The 24928-nt window shown below is 37.0% G+C and overlaps 1 protein-coding gene across 3 annotated transcripts in view; it reads right to left on the bottom strand.

Annotated features, from left to right (window-relative positions):
* The window catches only part of LOC111054810 (probable RNA helicase armi), a 51821-nt gene continuing 26893 nt past the window's right edge, over nucleotides 1–24928 (bottom strand). For all 3 annotated transcript variants that reach the window (XM_039429135.1, XM_039429136.1, XM_039429137.1), the window contains 6 exons: nucleotides 20396–21581; nucleotides 15558–15766; nucleotides 11447–11614; nucleotides 7158–7438; nucleotides 3335–3589; nucleotides 1–568 (listed from right to left, as the gene is read on the bottom strand). In XM_039429135.1, coding sequence (XP_039285069.1) covers nucleotides 218–568; nucleotides 3335–3589; nucleotides 7158–7438; nucleotides 11447–11614; nucleotides 15558–15766; nucleotides 20396–21581 — 2450 coding nt within the window. In that variant the 3' untranslated portion in view covers nucleotides 1–217. The remainder of the gene's footprint in view (nucleotides 569–3334; nucleotides 3590–7157; nucleotides 7439–11446; nucleotides 11615–15557; nucleotides 15767–20395; nucleotides 21582–24928) is intronic.

Below are 24928 nucleotides of genomic sequence, written 5' to 3'. Positions count from 1 at the left end.
ACAGGCAGTTTGGTTGTAACAATCAACTATTTAACTGCCACAAATGACAATCAATAACTTCATTGAGCTTCACGGGTAGTATGGATGTCACAATCAACTAGTTAACTGCCACAAATAACAATCAATTACTTCATTGAACTTCACAGGTAGTATGGATGTCACAATCAACTAGTTAACTGTAACAATCAACTAGTTGCGCGACTAGTTCGTTTGTCAACTAGTCGACTAGTTGTCGGTCGTCGTCGGCTCTAGCGACGGGCGCCTCACAGCCGCAGTATGCATCGCGTTTGATGCAGTAGTCGAGCACCGTGCGCCAATAGGGGTCGTGCACCAGCAGGTGCGGATCACCGATGATGACCAGCAGTGCGCGTGCGCGCGTCAGCCCCACATTCAGCCGCTGCGGCGACGAGATGAAGCCCATCAGCTGCTTGACGTTGCTCTCGTCTCGGGTGGTGCGTACAGTAGATAGCAGAATCACCAACCGCTCCTGGCCTTGGAACTCCTCCACCGAGCCCACTTTCGGCATGCTCAGCTCCAGTTTGGTCAGCAGTTGCCGGATTTTGAACGCCTGAAACAGTCGAAATGAATACCGGGTGTTTCAAAAAGAATGGCTCAATTTTAAACAATTATATTTATTATATTTATTTTTTTATCAGTACTTTTGTTCTTTGAATTATATTCAGGATAGATTTTTTTTGTATTTTTTAGTTCTTATTATTTTTTATTGTATTTCTTTTCTCAACTATAATATATTTTATCTATTGTCATTATTATTTATTAAGTTAAGTTTTGCTTGTTTTGAACTGTCCTTTAGTTCTGTTCAGTGATGCTCCTGCAATGCGAACGTGACCTTGTCATCAAGGTCTTTGCATGCAGTATTTTATTTCGTGCATTAATTATGGTGTATTTTTGTAAAACAGAGTAGCTGTGCTAGATTACATTTCATCATCCTATAATAAGAATTAATACAATTAGTATTATCAGCAAATTTCATATTTATTCAGTTAAAAAGTTGTCTTAAGTATTGTTTTATTATTCTTATTTGCTATCTTTTTTTTAGTTTTGTGCGCTGTTCTGTTGTTGTAAATTGGATGCGAAATAAAAAATCTTATCTTATCTTAAAAAAATGGTGTATACAAACCAATTTTACATTAAATTACTAACAGAAGTATCAAGTTTATGATGATGTGTTATAAGTGTTCTATGTTCCCTCTTTTTGAGGCTCGGACGACATCAAGACGGTAGTAAAATTAATCCCAGACTGTTTGCAAGATGTCTGTCTTCTCGGACTATAGCTACTGCATCAGTTATCCTGGTTTTTAGCTCCTCAATATTTATTTATTTATTTCATTGACAATTTTTTTTAAATTACCTCAGTACAGCTGATGATGCGTCGGTTAACTACGTGAAACCATGGATCTGTTTTAAAGTCTTTAATAAATTATTAGTGAAATTTGACAATATCTTTGTTTTCTTATTATGGAGAGATTTCACAACATCACCATCAATTCTACTAAATATAATATGATTGGGAGAAGACAACAGGCATATCCCAAAACTGACTTCTCCCAAATTTTCACAAATAAAAGTTTCAAAAAAGAATAAGGTTAAGATTTCACTTTCACTTCAAAAAGTCCAATTTCCACTTCAAAACTAATGACTAAACTAAAAATTTTGAATTTTGATATTTAAAAACTGATTAAAAACAAAAATATTTCACTCAAATCTCTACAAATTGGAATTTTTTGAGTAATTTTGCAAAATTTTGAGCCAGAAAAGAAACACAACTCAATATCAAGTGCTAAAGGAGGAACAAAGTTAAAAAGATCGTGTTTATGTTCCTCCCTTAGCACTTGATATTGAGGAGCTGAAGACCAGGATAACTGATGCAGTACCTACAGTCCAAGAAAACATCTTGCGAACAGTCTGGGATGAGTTTGGCTACCGTCCAGATGTCGTTTGAGCCTCAAAAGGAGGGCACATAGAACACTTATAATACATCATCATAAACTTGATACTTATGTGAGTAATTTGATGTAAAATTGGTTTATGTACACCATTTTTTAAAATGAATATAACTACTTAAAATTAGGCCAGTCTTTTTGAAACACCCGGTAGAATGCACAAGCCAAAATGAAATGATTAAGGGCCGATTTCCGAGCTCGAGATTCAGCTAAGTTCTAGACTTTAAACAGCTGGAGTCAGAAAATTGGCTTCCCGAAACGGGGCATAGTTCTGTTGCAGTCCACGTTTGAATAAAATTTCGAAAAACTAGAAATTGAGCACAAAATAAAATAAAGAAAAAGTAGTATTTATCATCTATTTTGAATCATTTAAGAATGTTTCGTCAAGGAAAAATGTTTCCAATTATATAAATGAGAAAATAAAGATCATCATAAGAACTGCGACTACATGCCGTTTCGGAAAGCCAATTTTCCGACCTCAGTCTATAACTTAGCCAAATCCCAACCTCGGAAACCGGCCCTAAAAATCTGTGTGTGGGTCAATGAGTCACTTTGCTAATCCAAAATTGATTTTATAGAAATATAGTTGAATGGATAAAATCTGTTAATATATCTTACCTCATCCATGATTGATCTCCTTATCTTTCGTCATGTCCATTCAGATTTTAGTTTCAATTTAGGTTGTTCCCTAAATATATCTATAGTAAAGCACTACTGTTGTTTCTATTTTTTTTATATTGATCTATCGATAAAATGGTTTATTAATTTTTATTCAGGACTAGCAGGTAACCCGTGCTCCGCAAGGATCTATTTTAAAACTTTACAAACTGAAAACTTGACGTAGGCTAATAAATCTTGAAGAATTGAAAATAGGCAGCCATCTCCAGTTAATTAAGAATCTTTATGCAAAATTTCAAGTTAATCAGTTTAGTAGTTGAGACGTGATGATGCGTCAAACATAATTTTCCTATCCCGTACGTGTAAAATCCAGTTCTTTCCTTTATTGTAGTATAGATTTCCAAGATTGATGCTCGTTGCAACAAACAAGCTACTAGTTTTGTTGGCTACACCAATAAGGTTATGTTGAAAGAATTATATGTATCTAATTAAATATTTTAATATTGTTTTTGTTTCAAAAATTGTAGGATATGACAAATATTTTTCAAGTGTTCGTGTTTTATTTCAATGTGTAAATTAGTGAAGAATTGGAAAGTCGCACATAACCTTTATTTGGACAATTTATTTTATGAAATTGGGATGAAAAGAAGTTTTGAACTGTAGTCTGTTTCTTTGTCCTTAAGTTGATTGTAAATGATGAATAAATAAATAAAGAATTTGATTTGATAGTAATATTTATTTCAATTGCCTACCTGTTTATTGTAAGGTGTGATAATGCCGATATCATCGCCTTTGAGCCCGTAGCTGATGAGACGCATAACGTAGGCGATGGTCTGCACCACCTCGTGTGGGTTGAACCAGGACGGTGAGTCGTCCTCCTGGTAGTTGAGGCCTTTGACGCCGTGGAAGACCAGCGCCGGTGGTAGGATATTGGCAGTCGACTTTCTAGGAGGCAGCTCAGCCTTCAGTCGCATCAGAAGGCTAGCTTCTAATCCATCTTCCGGCACCTGACATTTAAAATAAAATGATCAATTTATTTTATAGATATATTTTATCTGACAATAGATAATTGAATAAAAATACTAAGAAATTGTCAAAAACGACAGATTTATTGATACTTGGAAAGACCGGTTTCGGTTGTTACACCATTGTCAATCTCTGATAAATCAAAATCTGATAAATCAGAGATTTGACAATGGTGTAACAACCGAAACCGGTCTTTCTAAGTATCAATAAATCATTACAAGTATCAATAAATCATTACTAGTATCAATAAATGTTACACCATTGTCAAATCTCTGATAATCTCTGATTTATTAGAGATTGACAATGGTGTAACAACCGAAACCGGGTTTTCTAAGTATCAATAAATCTGTGGTTTTTGACCATTTCTTAGTATTTTTATTTAATATGAATAATTACCACAATATCAACTTCTCAACTACACAAAGCGTGACAATAGATAATGTTTTTGTAATTATTTTCATTTGTATGGCTTGAATTAGAAGATAATATTTTATGATTTATTTTAGTTTATTATTTTGTTTAAAATTATTGTTCTGATTTGTTTAAGAATATAGTTTATTAATTTTGTTTGAACATATCAACTAAGTGTCAGTGTTATGAACAGATTTCAACCGAAACCGTCTTTCTAGGTATCAATAAATCTGTGGTTTTTGACAATTTCTTAGTATTTTTATTTAATATGAATAATTACCACAATATCAACTTCTTAACTACACAAAACGTGACAATAGATAATGTTTTTGTAATTATTTTCATTTGTATGACTTAAATTAGAAGATAATATTTTATGATTTATTTTAGTTTATCTTGCTTAAAATTACTGTACTGATTTGTTTAAGAATAGTTCATTCATTTTGTTTGAACATATCAACTAAGTATCAGTGTTATGAATAGATTTCAATTTATTGAAAATCATAAAAACCAACTTACTGAAGGTGGGAAAGCATTCTTGAATAAGTGAAATTCAGAGAGAGTAAAATTAATAATATTTTCTTGTCAGATTGCCACAAAGGCAAGATACAACGCCAACAAAATGCACATTAAAATACATAAAAAGTACCTAATTATCACGTAATACATAATATTCATAACACTCTACTCTCCGATAGAAAGATGAATCAATAACACTAATTTTTCTCTCAGAATTCATCCAGCTTATATAGTGTGTCTACTGTCCTGGGGGGTGCTCAGGAAACTCACTGCCGGTTTTTAGGGTCCAAAAGAGATTCGGATTATATTTAGAACGCTAGAAGAAGAACGATTGACTTGGAAGTGGGAGAGAGAGTATTTGAAGGGATGAATGAGTTTAAGTAACTTGGCACTATCCTCAATGCTGGAAACAATAGACAGATGAAATTCAGAGACGTACTGTGAGTGGGAACAGAGCATACTATAAAAATAAGAGACTAATGCCATCAAAAGTATTAGGTAAAAACAATAAAATGAGGCTTTATAAAACTCTGATCAGACCTATTGTATGCTATGGTTCTGAGTCATGGACAATGACTAAGAAAGACGAAGAGGCATTGAGGGTATTTGAGAGAGGAATTGTGAGGAAAATGTTTGGTGCGATAAGGGTAGCAGCGGATACATGGAGGAGAAGGATCAATGCAGAGGTGGAGGAAGCACTGCAGGGTGAGAATATTGTTAGATTTGTCAAGGCCCAGAGAATAAGATGGCTTGGCCATGTGTGGAGAATGGATAATGAGAGGCTTCCAAGAGCGACACTGAATGGAAGAATAGATGGACCTAGAAGGAGAGGTCGTCCAAGAAAGAGATGGATAGATGGTGTGGAGGAGGACCTTAGAGTGATATGAGTGAGAAACTGGAGAGAGTTGGGTGAGGATCAACCGAGATGGAGGAGAATCGTGGCGGAGGCCAAGGCCCACAGAGGGCTGGAGCGCCATAGGGTGAGTATATTTAGAAAGCCATCAAGATCCTCATACCGTTCCCTCTTCCGATCAGCAGCAATAATGACTGCACCTGCTCTTTATATTCACTACTTATCTATATTTGCCTTTAAATACAAGACAAATTGGACAAAAGGGTCAAATATCCAAAATCATAACACAAGATCCAGAGGCGCATTGAGAATTGAACCACAGAGAACGACCTTTTACAAATCTAGCTCACAGGTTAAAAAAGTATTTAATTTGTTGCCGAACCACTTGAAAGAGGCTCAAACACTGACAATTTTTAGGACAAGACTAAGAAGCTGGTTGATAGCCCAGTGTCCCTATAGTTGGCAATCCCTGAAAAAACTGATCGGAGAGAAACAAAATATGACTGAAAAAAATTATTAAGAATCTATCGTGTTTCGAGTGTAATGTTCATGTTTCCAGATTTTATTAATGACTGTTTCTATATAGGATTGGGCTGTAACTGACATTATTATTTACTAGTTCTTAAATTATATTTTCACTATTTATCAAGATGAACTTTATATATATATATGCATGTTATAATTTTTATGTTTTCAATGTACATGAAAATCTACATGACTATTGTCAATGCTTACTGTTGTTTAGCCTGTGACAATAATAATAATAAAATGAATTGAACCATCATTGGTTGCGTTCAAAGCCACTGATCAAATCCATCGTGTTCTTTTCTACGTTCAGTAAAAAACCTGATCACAGATGAACCACAGAATGAAATGTCGGTTAGGATCCTGACACCAAAATCCGCCATATTGAAAGAAAGTGTAGCATTGTAATATAGCGATAGTTTTAATTTCTAACAAGATGATGCAGTCATGTATCGTGGTCTTGCACTCAAGTCTTGGTTAGATTGATACCTTCCATTCTGTATGCATTCTGTGGCTGAACGGTTGCTCATGAGTCATGACTGACGGATGTTTTCTCTGCTGTTTATTTTGTAAACAAAACTAGAACCTAACCTATCTCATTGAATAATCAATTGAAATTAAAACCATCAAGTGATTGGAGTTGTTAAAAATGCTTTGGATAATATTTTAAATGTTATTGAATTAATGTAATCATGCATTTCTGTGCTCCCAAATACATTTAATGGAGTTCATTATAATTGTAAACAGCCTCGTATTCAGCCATGTCTGTTTACGTTCAGCTACTCTACGTTCTTTTCCATCGGTTAGAAAAGTATGATGAGTTGATCAGTGAACGAACCGGATATGAAGTTTTTTTTATCAGTTAGACCAAAGTCCTTGAAGAAGTATAAACTCACAATGCCTATGCCTTCTCAATGCTAGCTCTTACTTGAAATTAAAGGCTGCCATTAAGGTATTTTAGCGTGAGATATTATGTAATATATATTTGTAATATTATAGATTAAAAAATCTTCAAGGTCTTTGGTATGTAATAATCTTCCAGGTTGTCCCCTCAATGGCCGACTTCAACTCCAAGTACAGTAGCGCTTCATGTGAGTCTATGCATTGTTTAAAGATCAAACAGTGCTTCGTTCAGAGCCACGTTCACTCATCGGTCTCATCGTTCACTCACCGATCAGTGGCTTTGAACTCAACCAATCTTTGTAATTATCATGAGAAAAACGTGTGTTGGAGTTACTGACATGCGGCACCAGCCGATCCTCGTAGAACATCTGACTGGGCAGTTTGAGTATCTCGGGCAGGCTGCGATAGTTGTCGACGAGCTGCGTGACGAGGCGCGGGTCAAAGCCGTGTGTGGTGGGGAAGGAGCGCGCATCGCGGCAGTAGGGGAACGAGTCGAGGAGGCGGCCAATCAGCGACGTGCCCAGACCCAGTTGTTTCGCGTGCCGGCTGAATATCACCGGACCCAGCTGTTGTGGATCCCCAACCAGCACTGACTGGCCTGTCTTGTTGTCTAGCAAACCTGAAATGCATCACAATATAAGGTTACTTTTTCCTCCACCTACTTAAAATACTTACTTTAATCCCTGAAACATAATATCAAAGTGTCACTTTTTCGCTCTCGGGACTAAAGAGCAGAAAAACTCCCAAGGGAATATTGTTTATTGTTTTTGAAGGGACGGATTCAAGGATCCAAAGGTTCAAAGAACCCCACACGTCAACCGAAGCTTATTGTGTTCCCAAGTAGTATGTTAGTTAGGCAAACCAATACCTATGTCCTTTACAAGAACCAGGAGTTTTTCCCTATACTAACATTCCATTCATCACCTGGTTGCAATCCTTGTCGCAATCCAGTGTGATATGCTTGGTAGTCTCTTCAGACTGATTAGTCCTCGTGACCTACGTGAATTCCACTCCTGGTCTTTTTTTAGGTCCTTTCCGCTAAGAGAGGGGACGCCAAACTGCCTCTAGGGCGCCGGCGCCCGGCCACCCTCGACTCAGCCTCTTGACCCACATTCATGCCTAGAGTTTTACCCATCTCTGGTCTCTTGGGTTTATCTTTTTGCCCCTCCGAAACTGCCCTGATGGGGCAGATCCTGTGGGTTTGAAGGCAAGGCAACTTCTGGAGTTGCCTTCAGGTCCATTTTAGTCGCTTCCTACGACAAGCATGGATGCTGTGGGTCAATTCTGGTTTTCAACACATTCTTGAGTACGATGATCGACTCAAAGCTCCCCCAACCCATAGGGGGCCCCTAGGGAGTAAAACTAACTCCATTTAAATAACATGGAAAGCATCTCTATTTTAAAAACTTACATTGAAAATAGGTTGGAAGGTCGAAGCTCAGATGAGGAAACATGATAGAGTTGTCTGTCATTGAGCCAATTGAATTCAATACCTCAACCAGAAATTTGATCAACTCATGAAATATATGTTTGTATGAAATTACATACTTAATATTAGTAGACGATAAAAATTAATACACATTTTTAAATATGTTATTGTTTTTTTTTTATTTCAAGTGTTTTTATTTCTGACATAACTATGACAAGGAACAAGTCAGGTCCACTTCCAGACACAACACAGTCAATCCAGGTTTCTGGTCATGACTAAGGAGACAAGTATGAAGTAAGTATGACCAGTCTTGACTATTATACAAGTTAGTGGCCAGTAGTCGAATTATTCTTGTAAAAGAAATATTAGATTGTTTCCATAATTTCTACCAACCCCGTATATCACGTATTAACTGATGGACTGAACACAAAATATAATTTATTAATTCAATGAAACACGATTATTCAATAAAATGATTGGTGGAGTTTCAAAGGCACAACCCAAAACAATTACTCGATAAAACTATTTTAGTTAAGATAATACTATAGTGAGGTCCACGTTATAATGGCAGTGTAAGATTGACAATACTGTTGCTGTCCTTTTCTATCATACAACAAAACAGATAGCGCTATCTCTTTCTAGCTTTGCAATGTTGTCCGTTTGCCAGAATATTTTACTTCTACTTTTGACAGTGACTGTACAAAAGTAAACAAACTATTTTCGCCATTTTTTCTTCATTCTATCAAAATACTTTAGTACACAAGTCGTATAATTGATTTAAAATGTATTTTTGAAACAATGGAATAAATTTTAGACATTACCGTACGAGAAACACAAATTCAAATACCTGAAATGACATTTTAAAAGTTGATAACTAACCATCCTAGACTTCATCCATGCTTCAGTTAGTCTACACGTATAGGTTGGACCTACTCGTACCGGTATAAATAATATTGAAAGGTTATTTCAGAATTATTTCCATTGAAATTACTTATTTTAAATAGGATTTCAATTTTTCTATCATTTTTAAAAGAGATTGATATAGAATACCTGCCAGATAACTCAATTTCTGTTGTTTTGAAATTGAGATTGGTATATCACAGCTTTATAAGGCTGTGCAAAGGCTAAAAATAAACTTTCTACAGCTGATATTTTTCAAAGTTTTCGATTTGTATATCATCAAGCTATCAAAATGAAGAAGTTTTCTCAGGAAACATTTTTTCCCTATCATTACTTTTTGAGATATGAGCGCCTAAAGTTTAAATTTTTGGGACAGAACATTTCAAATTCGGTATGAGATTCAGAGGATAGATTCTTCATGGTATTGTTTATCTAGTAAAATAAAAATTACCTGAAAATAACAATTTTTGAGAAAGTTATTCAATTTACCTTAAATGACCAAAAATAACTTTTTTGGGTTTTTTTGGTAAATTGAATAACTTTCTCAAAAATTGTTATTTTCAGGTAATTTTATTCTACTAGATAAACAATACCATGAAGAATCTATCCTCTGAATCTCATACCGAATTTGAAATTTTCTGTCCCAAAAATTTAAACTTTAGGCGCTCATATCTCAAAAAGTAATGATCGAAAAAAGTGTTTTCCTGAGAAAACTTTTTCATTTTGATAGCTTGATGATATACAAATCGAAAAAATTTGAAAAATATCAGCAGTAGAAAGTTTATTTTTAGCCTTTGCACAGCCTTAAATTAGCCGCCATTTCAGGTTGGTATCAAAATAAAAATCTGACCTCAGTTATGGAAGCAAATTTTTGAATCAAATTATGAAAAAATATATTTTCTTGATTAATTTGAAATTTAATTGATTATTTTATCAAGGAAATGATAATTATTATTAGATCAAATTTAATGGGATGAATTGAGTAACAGCTGTGTACACTCAGTGGCAAAATGGAGAGACTTGGTAAGAATTTGACATTACAATTGATTATTTTATCAAGGAAATGATAATTATTATTAGATCAAATTTAATGGGATGAATTGAGTAACGTCATAGCCACCTCTAATACAAGGCCCCGGCCTACGATATTGCAACGTCGCAGTGTAGGCCTAGAATCTAATACATGATTGGTGAAACAGCTGGTATTTTTTCGAATCTTTTTCATCAATCATGTATTAGATTCTAGGCCTAGACTGCGACGTTGCAATATCGTAGGCCGGGGCCTTGTATTAGAGGTGGCTATGGTCAAAGTTAGTAGACAGAAGGTTGGTCACTCATCTATAGTATTTTCGTTGAAATGCAATTGGAGTGGGGGAACTGCAGCCGTGACGTAGGCTGTAGTACAGAGTAGGCAGAATATCGCATTCTTGAAAATCATATGGTGTCGTATAGTCAAATTATATAACACAAACATTTTCTGACATGCAAGCTTTCTGTTTCTGCTTTACAATAATTATTAAAACATTTGAATAATACAAGCATTTTGCCATATAAAAGCAAAAACCCCACCTTCTAACCTTCCCTTTCAAACCCTAAAGGTTTCTTCATCTTCAAGGTCGTGTTTATATTTTGTAGTTTGGCTATACATCAGCTTGTGAATTTCGGGATGAGATATTTTGATTCTCGTAGAACATGTGCTCGATACCAGCATGTGTTCAGTGCATTTACAATGAATGAAATTCATCGGATTTATTGGGATCGGTTTATCGGTTTATTGCGATGCATTGGTTTATCAAGATTTTTTAAGGGTTAATCTGAAATTATAATAGTATAACATTGTCTACTAATGCTTTTCCAGCTTATTAACTTTTTCGTGTCATGTTTTTAGATTCATGAAAAACTTTCAACTTCATTTTATTCATAAAAATTGAATGAACTTGAAATATTTAACATCATTAGAATCGGTGGTTCATTCGCTATAAGTATGGATAATTTTAAAGTTCTAGGTCAATCTTGAGGAGATTAAACGACAATATATTTGAAGATACAGTGAATAAACTGTATGCTCAGTGTGGTTACTCTAGAACATTTTTACTACACGTGACGTCACGCTGGCGTTCCCCCCACCACTTTGAATCATACACCTGTGAGTGATCAACCTTTTGTCTACTAACGTTGGGCTATGGTAACATCTGTGTACACTCAGTGGCAAAATGGAGAGACTTGACAAGGAGACTTTCGCCTATCTTCCTTCACTGCCATTATAACGTGGACCTCACTATAGTAAAAGCTACTCACTTAGAGGAACGAGTATCTCGGGCTCAGTGGCCTGTCCTGCCTCATCCACAAGCACGTGTGTAAAGTGGCCCTGTGGAAAACCCATGTTGTAGAGAGAGCCCAACGTGACGCAAGTTCCCACCGTCACACGATGCCTGCCCAACGCCTGACGTGTTGAACTCCTCAATCCTGCAAGACCACCATAAACACCATCACAATTGCAACTCAAAGAGAGAAAAATCAATAAATTCATCATGAAATAAAAACACACGCATATTGTCAAATTCTACAGTTTTATGGAACGGTTCTACAACATCGACAGTGACTAAGGGTAAGGCCCGTTACAGAGCTCGACCGACCGTCAGTGCGTATGTACTATCCTGACCATACGCATCCATAAGTCAGTTTTACATATTCAGAGCTCGACCGACCGTCAGTGCGTATGTACTATCCTGACCATACGCATCCATAAATCAGTTTTACATATTCAGAGCTCGACCGACCGTCAGTGCGTATGTACTATCCTGACCATACGCATCCATAAATCAGTTTTACATATTCAGAGCTCGACCGACCGTCAGTGCGTATGTACTATCCTGACCATACGCATCCATAAATCAGTTTTACATATTCAGAGCTCGACCGACCGTCAGTGCGTATGTACTATCCTGACCATACGCATCCATAAATCAGTTTTACATATTCAGAGCTCGACCGACCGTCAGTGCGTATGTACTATCCTGACCATACGCATCCATAAGTCAGTTTTACATATTCAGAGCTCGACCGACCGTCAGTGCGTATGTACTATCCTGACCATACGCATCCATAAGTCAGTTTTACATATTCAGAGCTCGACCGACCGTCAGTGCGTATGTACTATCCTGACCATACGCATCCATAAGTCAGTTTTACATATTCAGAGCTCGACCGACCGTCAGTGCGTATGTACTATCCTGACCATACGCATCCATAAATCAGTTTTACATATTCAGAGCTCGACCGACCGTCAGTGCGTATGTACTATCCTGACCATACGCATCCATAAATCAGTTTTACATATTCAGAGCTCGACCGACCGTCAGTGCGTATGTACTATCCTGACCATACGCATCCATAATCAGTTTTACATATTCAGAGCTCGACCGACCGTCAGTGCGTATGTACTATCCTGACCATACGCATCCATAAATCAGTTTTACATATTCAGAGCTCGACCGACCGTCAGTGCGTATGTACTATCCTGACCATACGCATCCATAAGTCAGTTTTACATATTCAGAGCTCGACCGACCGTCAGTGCGTATGTACTATCCTGACCATACGCATCCATAAATCAGTTTTACATATTCAGAGCTCGACCGACCGTCAGTGCGTATGTACTATCCTGACCATACGCATCCATAAGTCAGTTTTACATATTCAGAGCTCGACCGACCGTCAGTGCGTATGTACTATCCTGACCATACGCATCCATAAGTCAGTTTTACATATTCAGAGCTCGACCGACCGTCAGTGCGTATGTACTATCCTGACCATACGCATCCATAAATCAGTTTTACATATTCAGAGCTCGACCGACCGTCAGTGCGTGTGCACCATCCTAACCATACGCATCCATATATCAGTTTTTCTGACTCACAAAATGGACGCCTTTACAGATTGTTTAATTGCAGCTTATTATCTCAGCTTAAACGGAAGATTAAAAGACGAAGAAATGAAGTTTACCCGATGGTCGCCCAAAGAGCATTTCAAATGGAATCTAGTTCCATTATATACATCATTGCTTGGGAATGGAGATAAATTTTTCAACTACTTCAGAATGTCCATAAGGAATTTTGATGAGTTATTTCGAGCTTGTATCACCATTGGGAATACTTGCAATCACTTTAAGCTACGGATCAAATAAATGTAGATAATAATATATTATTTTTCCAATAAAAATTTAGACTTTAGATTTGTGACTTTGAATTAACTCATTATGCTATTCAGTTCAATATCATCTGATTGTCAGGCAGAGGTGTCAGCACATTGGTTATGTTGCGATCGGGCTACTGATCAGTACAGCTCAGAAAGCTTTCTACTTCCTTCAATAGCGCGTCAGTCGATCGATGGAACGAATGAGCACGAGCTCGACCGATGGTCTTCGTACGCAGTGTAAAATGCATGGTCCTGACCGTGCGCATGCGTGCCGTCAGTCCTGCTCTGTACGGATACATGGAATATCTATGGAAAAGACAAGCGCGACTGACGTACGCACTGACGATCTGTCGAGCTCTGTAACCGGCCTAACCATCTACTGGAACCGTATTCAACCGATCCGTTCGGCCGTTGGATGAACGAATCTGCCGGCCGTTAATTCGGCCGAATATGGTGGTCCATTGGAACCGTTTACTTCAGTCTAGATCAGAAGTTGGCTGGTTGCCAATTAACAGCTACTATCATAGCCACCAAAATTTTTCATAGACAATGATTCTATTGAGATCTTGAAAATTGAATAAACAAATATCTACTATTTTTTGTGAAGTTGAGAAGTTGATATTGTGGTAATTATTCGTATTGAATGAAAAAGACTAAGAAATTGTCAAAAAAAAACACAGATTTATTGATACTTAGAAAGACCGGTTTCGGTTATTACACCATTGTCAATCTCTGATAAACTAAAACTAAATACAAGGATACAGGAACTTGGTTCTTATTTTGTACTGAAAGTAAATTTTGTTATCATGGCGATTCTGTTGCTTAAGCCGCCATTTTGTCACAGTTGAGTGGAAGGAGACTGTCTAGCTGGGCCAATGGCAGGCGCTCATGCCCTTGACCAATAGCAGTACTCGCCTACTAGTATAAATTCTTCTGCTCTTGTATTTAGTTTTAGTTTATCAGAGATTGACAATGGTGTAATAACCGAAACCGGTTTTTTTAAGTATCAATAAATCTGTGGTTTATTTGACAATTTCCTAGTCTTTTTCATTCAATAAATATCCTCTAAATTAGTTATTCATTACAATAATTTTACCTTCAGATCCTATTTGTTCAGCAAACTTTGTCCACAGATTCCTATGAACATCACGACGATGATATCTTTTGCCTCGCGTATCCCACAATGGAACATGTTCTTGAACCAAACTTAACAACTATTCATTGTCCATAGTTACAACTTTATAAAGCAGACCAACTTTAAAAAACAAAACCAAACAAGACTGTGAAACAATTTTAGGTAAGGAACACTTTGTTGTCACTCGATTTATTGGAAATTTTATCATCTTTAATTTTGTCTAGAATGATTTTTCTCCAAAAACTCGAAGTCTTCGAGATTAAATGGGAAAATCGAAAAAAAAATCCGAAATGTTAGGGTTTTTGGGGGTTTTGGGGGTAAAGACGCCCTCTGGCGTGTCAACAAATTTCATATTCGAATTCAGCGCCCCAAAATACATATAGAACGGTCGAGAAAAATTCTTTCGGTGCTGTTTCCTGAAAAACGACCATTTGACTGGACTATATATAATTGACCGAGCGAAGTGAGGTCAAGATTGAAGTCGACGGTTTGGCATTTCTCTTAATGTTTAAATGTTTATATGTTGCGCATTTACGGCGAAGCGCGGTAATAGATTTTCATGAAATTTGACAGGTATGTTCCTTTTTTAATTGCGCGTCGACGTATATACAAGGTTTTTGGAAATTTTGCATTTCAAGGATAATATAAAAGGAAAAAGGAGCCTTCTTCATACGCAAATATCAGACTATATTACGAGTAAAAATCAGACTATAGAATTATTCATATAATTGATATTGTAATAATTATAATAATATCATATAATTGATAGACTATAGAATGATTATTCATCATAAATCAGCTGACAAGTGATTACACAGATGTGTGGAGAAGCCAGTCTATAGCTGTATTTCCATAAGGTCTATAGTTTCAATCAGGTACTACTTGTGGATGAGAATACTGCGTGAGGTCTACTGTTTACAGAACTACAAGTATTCCATATTACAAGAGCCTTTAAATTGAATCGATTTTACAAGTTGTGGCCCAATTGCCCATGGCAATCATATAACCGTAACACCTCATTACGTTATGAACACATGACGAGTAAAAATGTGTAAACATTTTTCTGAATGAACTCACCATCTTCATTGATGAAGGTTTGTTCTCCTGACCTAACCCGAAACTCGGCAGATGTGCAGTAGGGTGCCAGCTTCTCCGAGCACCTCTCGTTCGACATGTAGGTGAGCGAGCACAGTCGGGCCAGAGTGCCGACCGGGAAAAAGCCCGTGTCAATCAGTTTCTCACTGATGCAATCGGCTGCACTGTTCGAAGGCGACGCTATCAGTAATCTGCAACAATCACATTCAATTGCATTAAACTCAATCTGCAAAAGTTAACACATTACACTTTTTGTGTAGTTGAGAAGTTGATATTGTGGTAATTATTCATATTGAATGAAAAAGACTGAAAAGTTTATCAGAGATTGACAATGGTGTAACCGAAACCGGTCTTTCTAAGAGTCAATAAATCTGTGGTTTTTTGACAATTTATTAGTCTTTTTCATTCATTTCCTCTGTTTTCTTCCTTCCCCCCATTTCTCCCTTCCTTTTTCCTCATTACTTCTCTTCTCTTCTTTGCCTGCCTATTACATGGGAAACCATAGTTGGCTAGGTATCTTTCTCTCTTTTTTTTTCTCTTCTCCAACACACCCAAACACTAAGCCCATGGTTTTTTATATTTGTAACATTTTATTGTGTTTTATTATTTTCGTAAATCTTTGTAATTTTGTTTTGTCTTGTTTTGTGTGTTTTTAATAAATTTTGAATTGAAATTAACACATTACATTGGGCCCGTTCTGTGTACATGGAATGTGGGAAATTGCCCGATTCACAATTTACCAGTTAAAACGTTCCGCATCCCATGGGAGGAATTTTGACAGATTCTGTACCAGAAACCAGTTCCAGTTCCAAGTTCCAGTTCCAAAGTTCCAGCCACAGTCCATTACCACAGTCGAAGCGTGGTAAATTGTCCGGCCTGGTACAGTTCCAACTATCTGAGCTCTCTCATTGGACGATTGAATTGTAGTCTGCTGGCTTCTCTGCGCATGCGCTGATAGTTTGTTCACCATAGCATAGCCATAGAATACATAACCAACAAAATAATGCTTGATGACCATTTGTTAGAAGAATTTTTCTCTATAGAAAATTTGAGAGTGATGGAATGAAAGAAATGCACACTTTTCTAGACGGTAAGTTTATAAAACAGCTTCTCTTCACTCACGCAGCTAGTAAACGACACATTTTGGTGTAAGCCAACTTTATAAGTGCGCGCCAAAAGTTTGAACCAACGATTTTGAAATGGCGTTTCATGGGAACATTTTGCTCTATAGTGTGGTCCACGTCAAGCTGCGTACACATATTCGCGCTTCCAACCAGCACCGAGCACGCTCCTCCCTCGTAACGCCCTCGTACCGCCCTCATACCACCATCGAACCACAGTCGCACCGCCCACGCACCCATCATGAACGTTATGGAAGATGTTAGATCTTCTCGCGTTCCCCGGTCGAACGACTCTTGCTCGCCGGTCGATCATCAATCGCTCTGCTGGAGTGACGTTCGGTTGCGGAGCAGAGCGACAGTCTGTACGCACCTTTATAATGGCAGTGGATAAAGAAAGAAGAATAGCGATGCCGATTCTCTGCATTAATAAATTATATTTCTACACTGTCAAAAACATAATTGTCATCGTTGTTGACCTAGAAAAGGATAGTACCACCGGCTTAGTCGAATGATATACAAGCATAGAAAAACCAAAGTTGATCATATACGTGGATATGTAATATTTATAACGTGGATTTCACTAAAGTCACGTGATGGAACAATTTACTGTTGGAACTGGAACAATTTACTGTACACAGAACGTACACATTAAGGGCGGTTGTAGACGAACCACAATCGCATGTGGGATGTGGGACCGACATACCACAGAACAATACGACTAACGCAGAGAGACTTTCACACTACATTCGAGAAAACGCACATTAGTACAGTAATGTTATGTAATGTTTAAGTTGTAGGTTATGAGGTGATTTCATAGTAATAAAGTTTGTAGAACAAATATTATTGATATTGTGATATCTTTCCATAATTGAAAAAAAACTATTTAAAATTGTCAAACTCCACTTTAATAAATACAAAAATCTGGTGTGGTGCACTCACACAACTTTCCTTGCCGTTATGAAAATTGATCACCTGACGCTAGTGTACTCGCGCATCTCAAGTCTACTATTCAAAGATATGAGACTGCTGGTGATAGGTCAATAACGCTGGAGACACACGAGGTCTGCTATCTCTTCGTAGTGAATGATTTAATAGAACCAACAGTTGCCAACAGTTTGCAATTTAATAATCACATTTTCTCGGATTTCAAGCTTATTTTCAATTTTAGGTGGAAATGTTACTGGACATTAATTGCAGAGATTTTCATGCTCAATCTTTTCCACTAGAATTTTTTTGTTTAAATTGTATATGAAGGCTGATAATTGAGAGCCTAAAATAAAACTTTGCATAGATGGGGCAAAGCTCCTGGAATTTTTACAGATATAGGAGTTGTTGCAGTTGATAGAGCTTATCAATGACTATTCCAGGTATGAATTTGATCTAAATCGTTGGAGCCGTTTTTGAGAAAATCGCGAAAAACTCTGTTTTTGACAACATTTTCGCCATCTTAGCCGCCATCTTGGATTGCATTTGATCGAAATTGTTCGTGTCGGATCCTTATAGTGTAAGGACCTTACGTTCCCAATTTCAAGTCATTCCGTTTACTGAGAGATGAGATATCGTGTACACAGACGCACATACACTCATACACACATACAGACCAATACCCAAAAACCACTTTTTCGGACTCAGGGGACCTTGAAACGTATAGAAATTTAGAAATTGGGGTACCTTATTTTTTTCGGAAAGCAATACTTTCCTTACCTATGGTAATAGGGCAAGGAAAGTAAAAAAATTTAAACGTGTTCACTTTGAAACCATGGTCCTGTAAGCTTTGTGTTTATTAAAGTGGAGCTTCACAATTTCAAATATTTTGTTTCAATTTTTGAAGTGAGTTTTCATATGAATTTTCATACAGTGATTAACATTCCATACTCTGGTGTTTCAAAGTCCCACAATGTAGGTCTTGATTCAATTTCAAAAATAAATTTATCCGTGTCAAATTCCGAAATTATGAAGTACACAATAAAGTACCAATTACAATTAACTACCGAGCTATCTAAAGGTGCGTACAGATATACGCGCCGCGAACATGAGCAATTCACTTTTACTCAGATGACTATATCTGTATTTTTACAGAAACGGTAAGATATAGATATAAAAAGCTTGGCATCAGCTGATTAAAAACGAATTGCTCATGTTCGCGGCGCGTATGTCTGTACGCACCTTAATATAACCTACAAATTTGGAGTGAAATTTGGAGGGAACACTATCACAGCGACTGCGATTGTGGTATAGAAGCTAGGTGAAGCTTGATGCTCAAAACAGTGGTACCACAATCGCAAAGAAAATAATCACTACCACAGCGCGCAACGCCATGTGGAAGTATCAGTGCCACTGCCATGCCTGCCAACTACATATTAATTCTAATTCGGAATTAACAAATTCTGGATAATGCTAGCATATTGCCATTTTAAATCCTAACCCCAAACCTTACACTAAGCTAATTTTAACCTTCCATTAAGCCGTTCGTGCACTCCAGATCCATTCATTGGATACTCGAGACTGAGTTTCAAGGTGACTCGACATGCTGGTCGCCAAGAGACAGGAGATTTGAGTATCCTAATGTTCAATAAAATGGTGTGAAATAGCGTGAATAAAACGAGAACACGTTAACATTTTTGTTGAAAAGGTAGTACAGTTTCACATTCTACTCCATTGAAAAAAGGTTGATCAAAATAAACCTTCAAGCATGGTTTTCATTAGTAGAGTTAGATGTAGAGTTCCCTGGACAAGTACTAACTATCTTGTGAACTCTCCCAATGAAAACGTTCGTGGTAGAGTAGTCATGGTAGAGTACTGGTTTTTAGTAGATTAGAGTGGGATAGTACTCTACCACTTGCCTTCCCCCACCACCGCTTCTCACCCTACTCTACCACTACTATGCTAATGAAAACAGTCTCGAGCTAGTAGAGTAGAGTCGTGCCGTAGGCTATCTAGTCATGTATTGACATTTTAAGGTTAGTTCTCTTCACTAGAAAACACACTTTACCTACTATTCTCAATTGTAGTAAAAACAGTTACTCATTCAACCAAGTGAGTAGAGTTAGCTCGGTAGGGTTAGCATGCCAGTTACTTGACCACTAACTCTACTGGTGAAAACCAGGCTTTAATTACACACAAATGTCGGAAAGTCTGATATCTGCGACTGGGGTCGTACGATTTGAGTCACGCTAGTATGACTAGCGCCTAACTTGGATTATAAACTAAATCTGCAACTGCAACAACCAACACATTACGTTATCTTGAATTGAACTGAATCTTAAACCATTAACACATTACATTAACTTGGTTTAAACTGAAATGAGGCCGTGCAGCCTATTTTTGTTTTTGAATGAATAAAAATATCTCCTGGTCCTAATGGGATTTTCCCATTCAATCCCATACCTACACTTCCTTCCTTTGGTCCTATTATTCCCACTGACTTAATTCATTTATTTATTATTTATTCATATGCAAATACAATTCAGGTAAAAACAAAAGGCATTCGCTCAAAACTGCTTTAAACATTAATTTTTCAACAAATTTACACACTCTAAAGGTTATGTAACTTACGTAACGTAAATGATAACTTAATTAGAAAAAAATAGTATTTAATCTATGATGTGAATCTCATTATAGAAGGCGGTGGGAAAAAAGCATTTTGAATATTTTTTTACAAAATAACTTGATGATTATAAAAGAAAAGAATGCACTAACCTGCTCTCGGTACTTAGAGAGAGAATTTGCAGAGCCGTCTCGACAAGAGTGACTGTTTTGCCCGTGCCAGGTGGTCCAAAAATAATATAAGGCAAAGGCCTCGCCTCATTGCGTAGAATACGTCGTACGGCCTCCTTTTGATAGTAATTCAACCGCGTGTTGAACCAAACCAGTTTCACCTTCACTTGACACTCTTCCACTTTGACATCTTTGACAACCGCCTTCTTCGCGATGCTGCTATCGTCATTCCAAGCCACTTTCTTACTGTTCTCCTCAACTGTGAAACTTCGAGATTTGTCCAGCAGAGGTTTCTCGATTTCGGACAAAGTGACCATATTCTTCGGCGGGGATTTCATCATCATTTGCTTCTCAACCTCCTCGAGAGTCTGGATTTGGCCGGGAAAAGGCGGAGCCTGATTGCCGTTTTGGCACGCAGTCATTTCCGTATTTTTCTCCTCGTCCATGTTTAAAAAGTCCATCAGGTTGCGACGTTTTTTCGACGTTTTCGACAACCAGTCAGCTACTGGAAGTCTATTACACTTATTCACGTTATCAGTCTCATTCATATTACTAGCCACAACGTTACCATTATTAGCATTTTTCAGCGGCATTTTGAAAATCAAGTCTTTCAAATTTGGGGAGATGTCAGTCTGCGGAGAACTGGTTGACAACTGATCTTGAGAAACTTTTTTGAACAACTCTTCAACACCATTCGACAACTTTGTGGAAGTGTCAACCTGCTGGGTAGTAGAACTAGCTAACAACTGACCATCCTTTTCTTGAGACACTTTCTTGAACAATTCTTCAACGCCGTTCGACAACTTCGGAACAGTTTCCTCACAATTCCCATTGACCTCAATATTTTTTGTTTCATTTTCACTAACAGTGGACTGTGACTGTTCGACATCATCCACACTCTCTTGCTCTTGATCTTCTACATTGTCAGTGTCATCCTCAGGAACGAATAGAGGCGGAGACGGCTTCAGACTGGACGGGAAGAGCCAACTGGTGGTGAGGTTCTTGTAGGCCACATTCACCGCCTGGTGACACTTTCGAAAGGCAGCACGGTTCGACACGAAGCTGACGTCGTAATCCTTCTCGTCGAAGCACTGGTGGAAGTTAGGGTTGAACTTTATGTACAGATCGTTGCGCACGATTTTATGAATGAATCCTTCGTATTTGATACCTGTAATAGAGAAAAACAAATAAATTTATTCATTTGATTCTTATTGTAAGCAGGATGTGGAACGGCGGGAGAAGCCTCCACCAAATATGTAAGCACGATGTGCCCCTTCACCAATTATGTAAAGGGGGGAAAGAACTATGATAACGAAAGAGACCAGAATAACTAGAACTTTAATTAATGAATCTTTAACATATATACATTTAAACAAAACCAGATTATTTTTTTTATTATAAAAACATTATTGATATGAATTTAATGAGGAAAACACTCGCTTGATGCTAATGATGATTCAACCTTTGTGGTTATGAAAATTAAGAACAATGATTTTATCCAAAAGTCATCTAACTTTTGAATATGGCTTCCCCCTTTGGCATCCACTGGTTTAATCGTGACTTTACAGTTAGTATCTAAAAAAAACAAAAATTTACTGAACCAATGAATAGGCTTAGAACCCGTCTTCCTTAACAATACAATTATTTTTAAACTGCCCGATCTGTGACAGAATAACTGAAACGAAACGAAAATCTAGCCTTTTTCACTAGATCAGCCGGACTTGACTCACAGTCCTAACGAACGAGTTCTGCACAAAAGTTAAATTTTGGGTATTAATATAAACTCAGTCAATGCCAAACATGAAAGCCATTTCAAGTACATATTTTTATCTGTCGCACAAGCGGCACGTTTGTTATTAGAAACAAAAGAGAAGCTACGTTAATTTTGACAACAAATGAAATAAACAATGGCCCATATGAATAAAACCAGAGCAAATGCTCATGAGCAAGAGCATGGAGCATAAGGTTTTGCTCATGAGCAAAAGGTAGAAGCAAAAGCATTTGCTCATTTTTATATGAATAAGCTTTACCTTATGCTCCTGAACTCTGGAGCAAATGCTCACGCATTTTAGAGATTTTTCATCAGCTGATTCGCTTTTGTAGCCTTAGTTTGTATTTATAGCTCACGGAAGCGCTAAAATATGCAAATAGGGTGCACCGCTTGTGTTTGCGTCGTCTGCTCTGTTAGTGTTAGTCTGTTTTCTATTAAATTTTATGAATAGAGTTTTAGGTTAGTTGAGTTTAGAATTTTGAAGTAATAGCGTGAAAAAATGTCATCTATATAATAATCTTCAGCATATTCTTATAATATCAATAGCCTTCTTATAATCGTCTACACTTTCATCTTCTTAAATACCTATTTCCTATTTTGTGATGGCTATCTTTATAACAGGTTTCTAACAGGCTATCTTTATAACAGGCTATCTTTTGTATTTATTCTTTTGTAGGGATAATGGTGATATGTATCATGGTTGAATCTAAAAAGAGTTTTATGGTTCTCAACTATTGGTTGTGACCGTATCTGGTATAGTTTCCTCTTCCTCATACGAATTAGTTGAGCCATTTTACTATGAGCAAAAGGTGATAAGCTGCTTTAGACTAGACTCACCTTTTTTGAAGCATTTGCTTCAAAAGTTGAGCAAATGTTCTAGTTTATTCATACAATTTTGAGCAAAAGCTTTTACTTTTGAGCAAATGCTCGAACTATTTTTTGGATGAGCATGAGCAAAAGGTTTTGCTCACGTTTATTCATAGAAAATGAAGCAATTGCTCTATATTTTAGAAGTATAAGCAAATGCTCAACTTTATTCATATGGGCCAATGTTTCTGTCGATGACAAAGATTGTTCAAAGACAAAAACACTGTTCATTGAACTTTTTTAATTTGAAACTCTAAAATCCTGAACAATATGAGATAAATATATGATTCATATGTATGTCCCATATGACCAGGTGACATTATCAATTCAATGAAATAAAAATGGATAGCGAATTTATTCATACATTGTCTCTTAGAAAAATATGAAGACACCGAACATTTTTAATAAAAAACAAACTTATTCACTACAAGTAAATTGGACATTTTATTACATCAGTGTCGTTGATAACATCATTTCAATTATGCACTTATTGTAAGATTAAATAATAGGAGAGACGTGGAAGACAACAAGAGACTGGAATAAATTTTGATTATTAATAAAAGTTCATTTCCCTTTTTCTATAATAAATAGCAAATAAGTTTTGACATTTAGAAAGGAAAAAGAAGAACGAAGAGAGTATTTATATTTTTCTGCTTATTCACGTGCAGATATGACTCTGGATGAGCACCCGGACAGTGCTTGTAATGGTAGAGGGGAGAAATTATTTTCATTTAATTAGGAACTATGAGTATCTTTCCAGGTTTGTAGACAAGTTGAGGTGCATTTTCGTTAGTGCGTAAACTTCCGCAGTCTAAAACGACAAACATTGTTGACATTCGTACTGTCCAGATTTCAAATGTGCTAAAACAGCTGATCAAATAACTTTTCATTATTTTGTGTTTAAGAATTGAAACATTTCTAATAATATTAACATATTTCTAATAAAAATGATAAACTCAACCTCCCCCATTAAAACATAATTGAACATAATCTTTTACGCTATTTAGACAAATTGAAATCCACCCAATGTGAGATCCTCACCCTGTCGTGGTCGACGACGGCATTTACGCACAAACGAAACCCCAGCTTTTGAGGATGCGTCCGACCCACGTACTGCCGGAACTGCAGCAGTGCCACGTCCGGGATGACTGGACGATCTGTGGGTGGTTCCTTAGACCAGTTATAGAATAGACACGGCCCATTGTATATTCATACTGACAGTCGTTGAAGCCAACATCTATTGCCATATCACCATATCGTGACGTCAGCATCGGATAGAAAACAATGTAAACAAACTCTGCAGAAACGTTTTCTATCCGATGCTGACGTCACGATATGGTGATATGTCAGTAGATGTTGGCTTCAGAGGCTAGACTTCCCAGCGTGTCTATTCTGTAACTGGTCTAAGGGTGGTTCCACTGCAACTCATCTGTGATACTTGCCTAACGATTTGACAGTGGCGTTGGATAGGAGCTCGCGCGTCACACCTCACGGGATAGCATGTGCCCATTTGCAGGTGTGGCTTAATGTGTGGTTCGCAACCGAAAGCTTGTTTGTTTGTTTGTTTTTAAAGCTTCCCAGAGACTCTTATTATAGTATAGAAATTGTCAAAATTTATCGGTAGGTAACACAAAAAAACTACAGATGGAAATGCTTAGTTTTCTATTACTCTTAATTTTCACTTGTTTTGTATATTTTCACGCAGAAATAAAGTCAAATTGATTATTATTATTAAATTACTGAGATGTTGCAACTATTCAAATGCTAATGAATTAATAATTATTATTGAACGAAAATCCAAATTAAATGCTGTAATTCACCCCGAAGACTTCTGCTACTGCAAATATTGACAACAGGGTAAACAGCTAGATGGAAAT

The sequence above is a fragment of the Nilaparvata lugens genome, chromosome 5 (assembly GCF_014356525.2).
Source record: "Nilaparvata lugens isolate BPH chromosome 5, ASM1435652v1, whole genome shotgun sequence".
NCBI lineage: Eukaryota > Metazoa > Arthropoda > Insecta > Hemiptera > Delphacidae > Nilaparvata > Nilaparvata lugens.
This window is presented reverse-complemented; position numbering and strand designations above follow the sequence as displayed.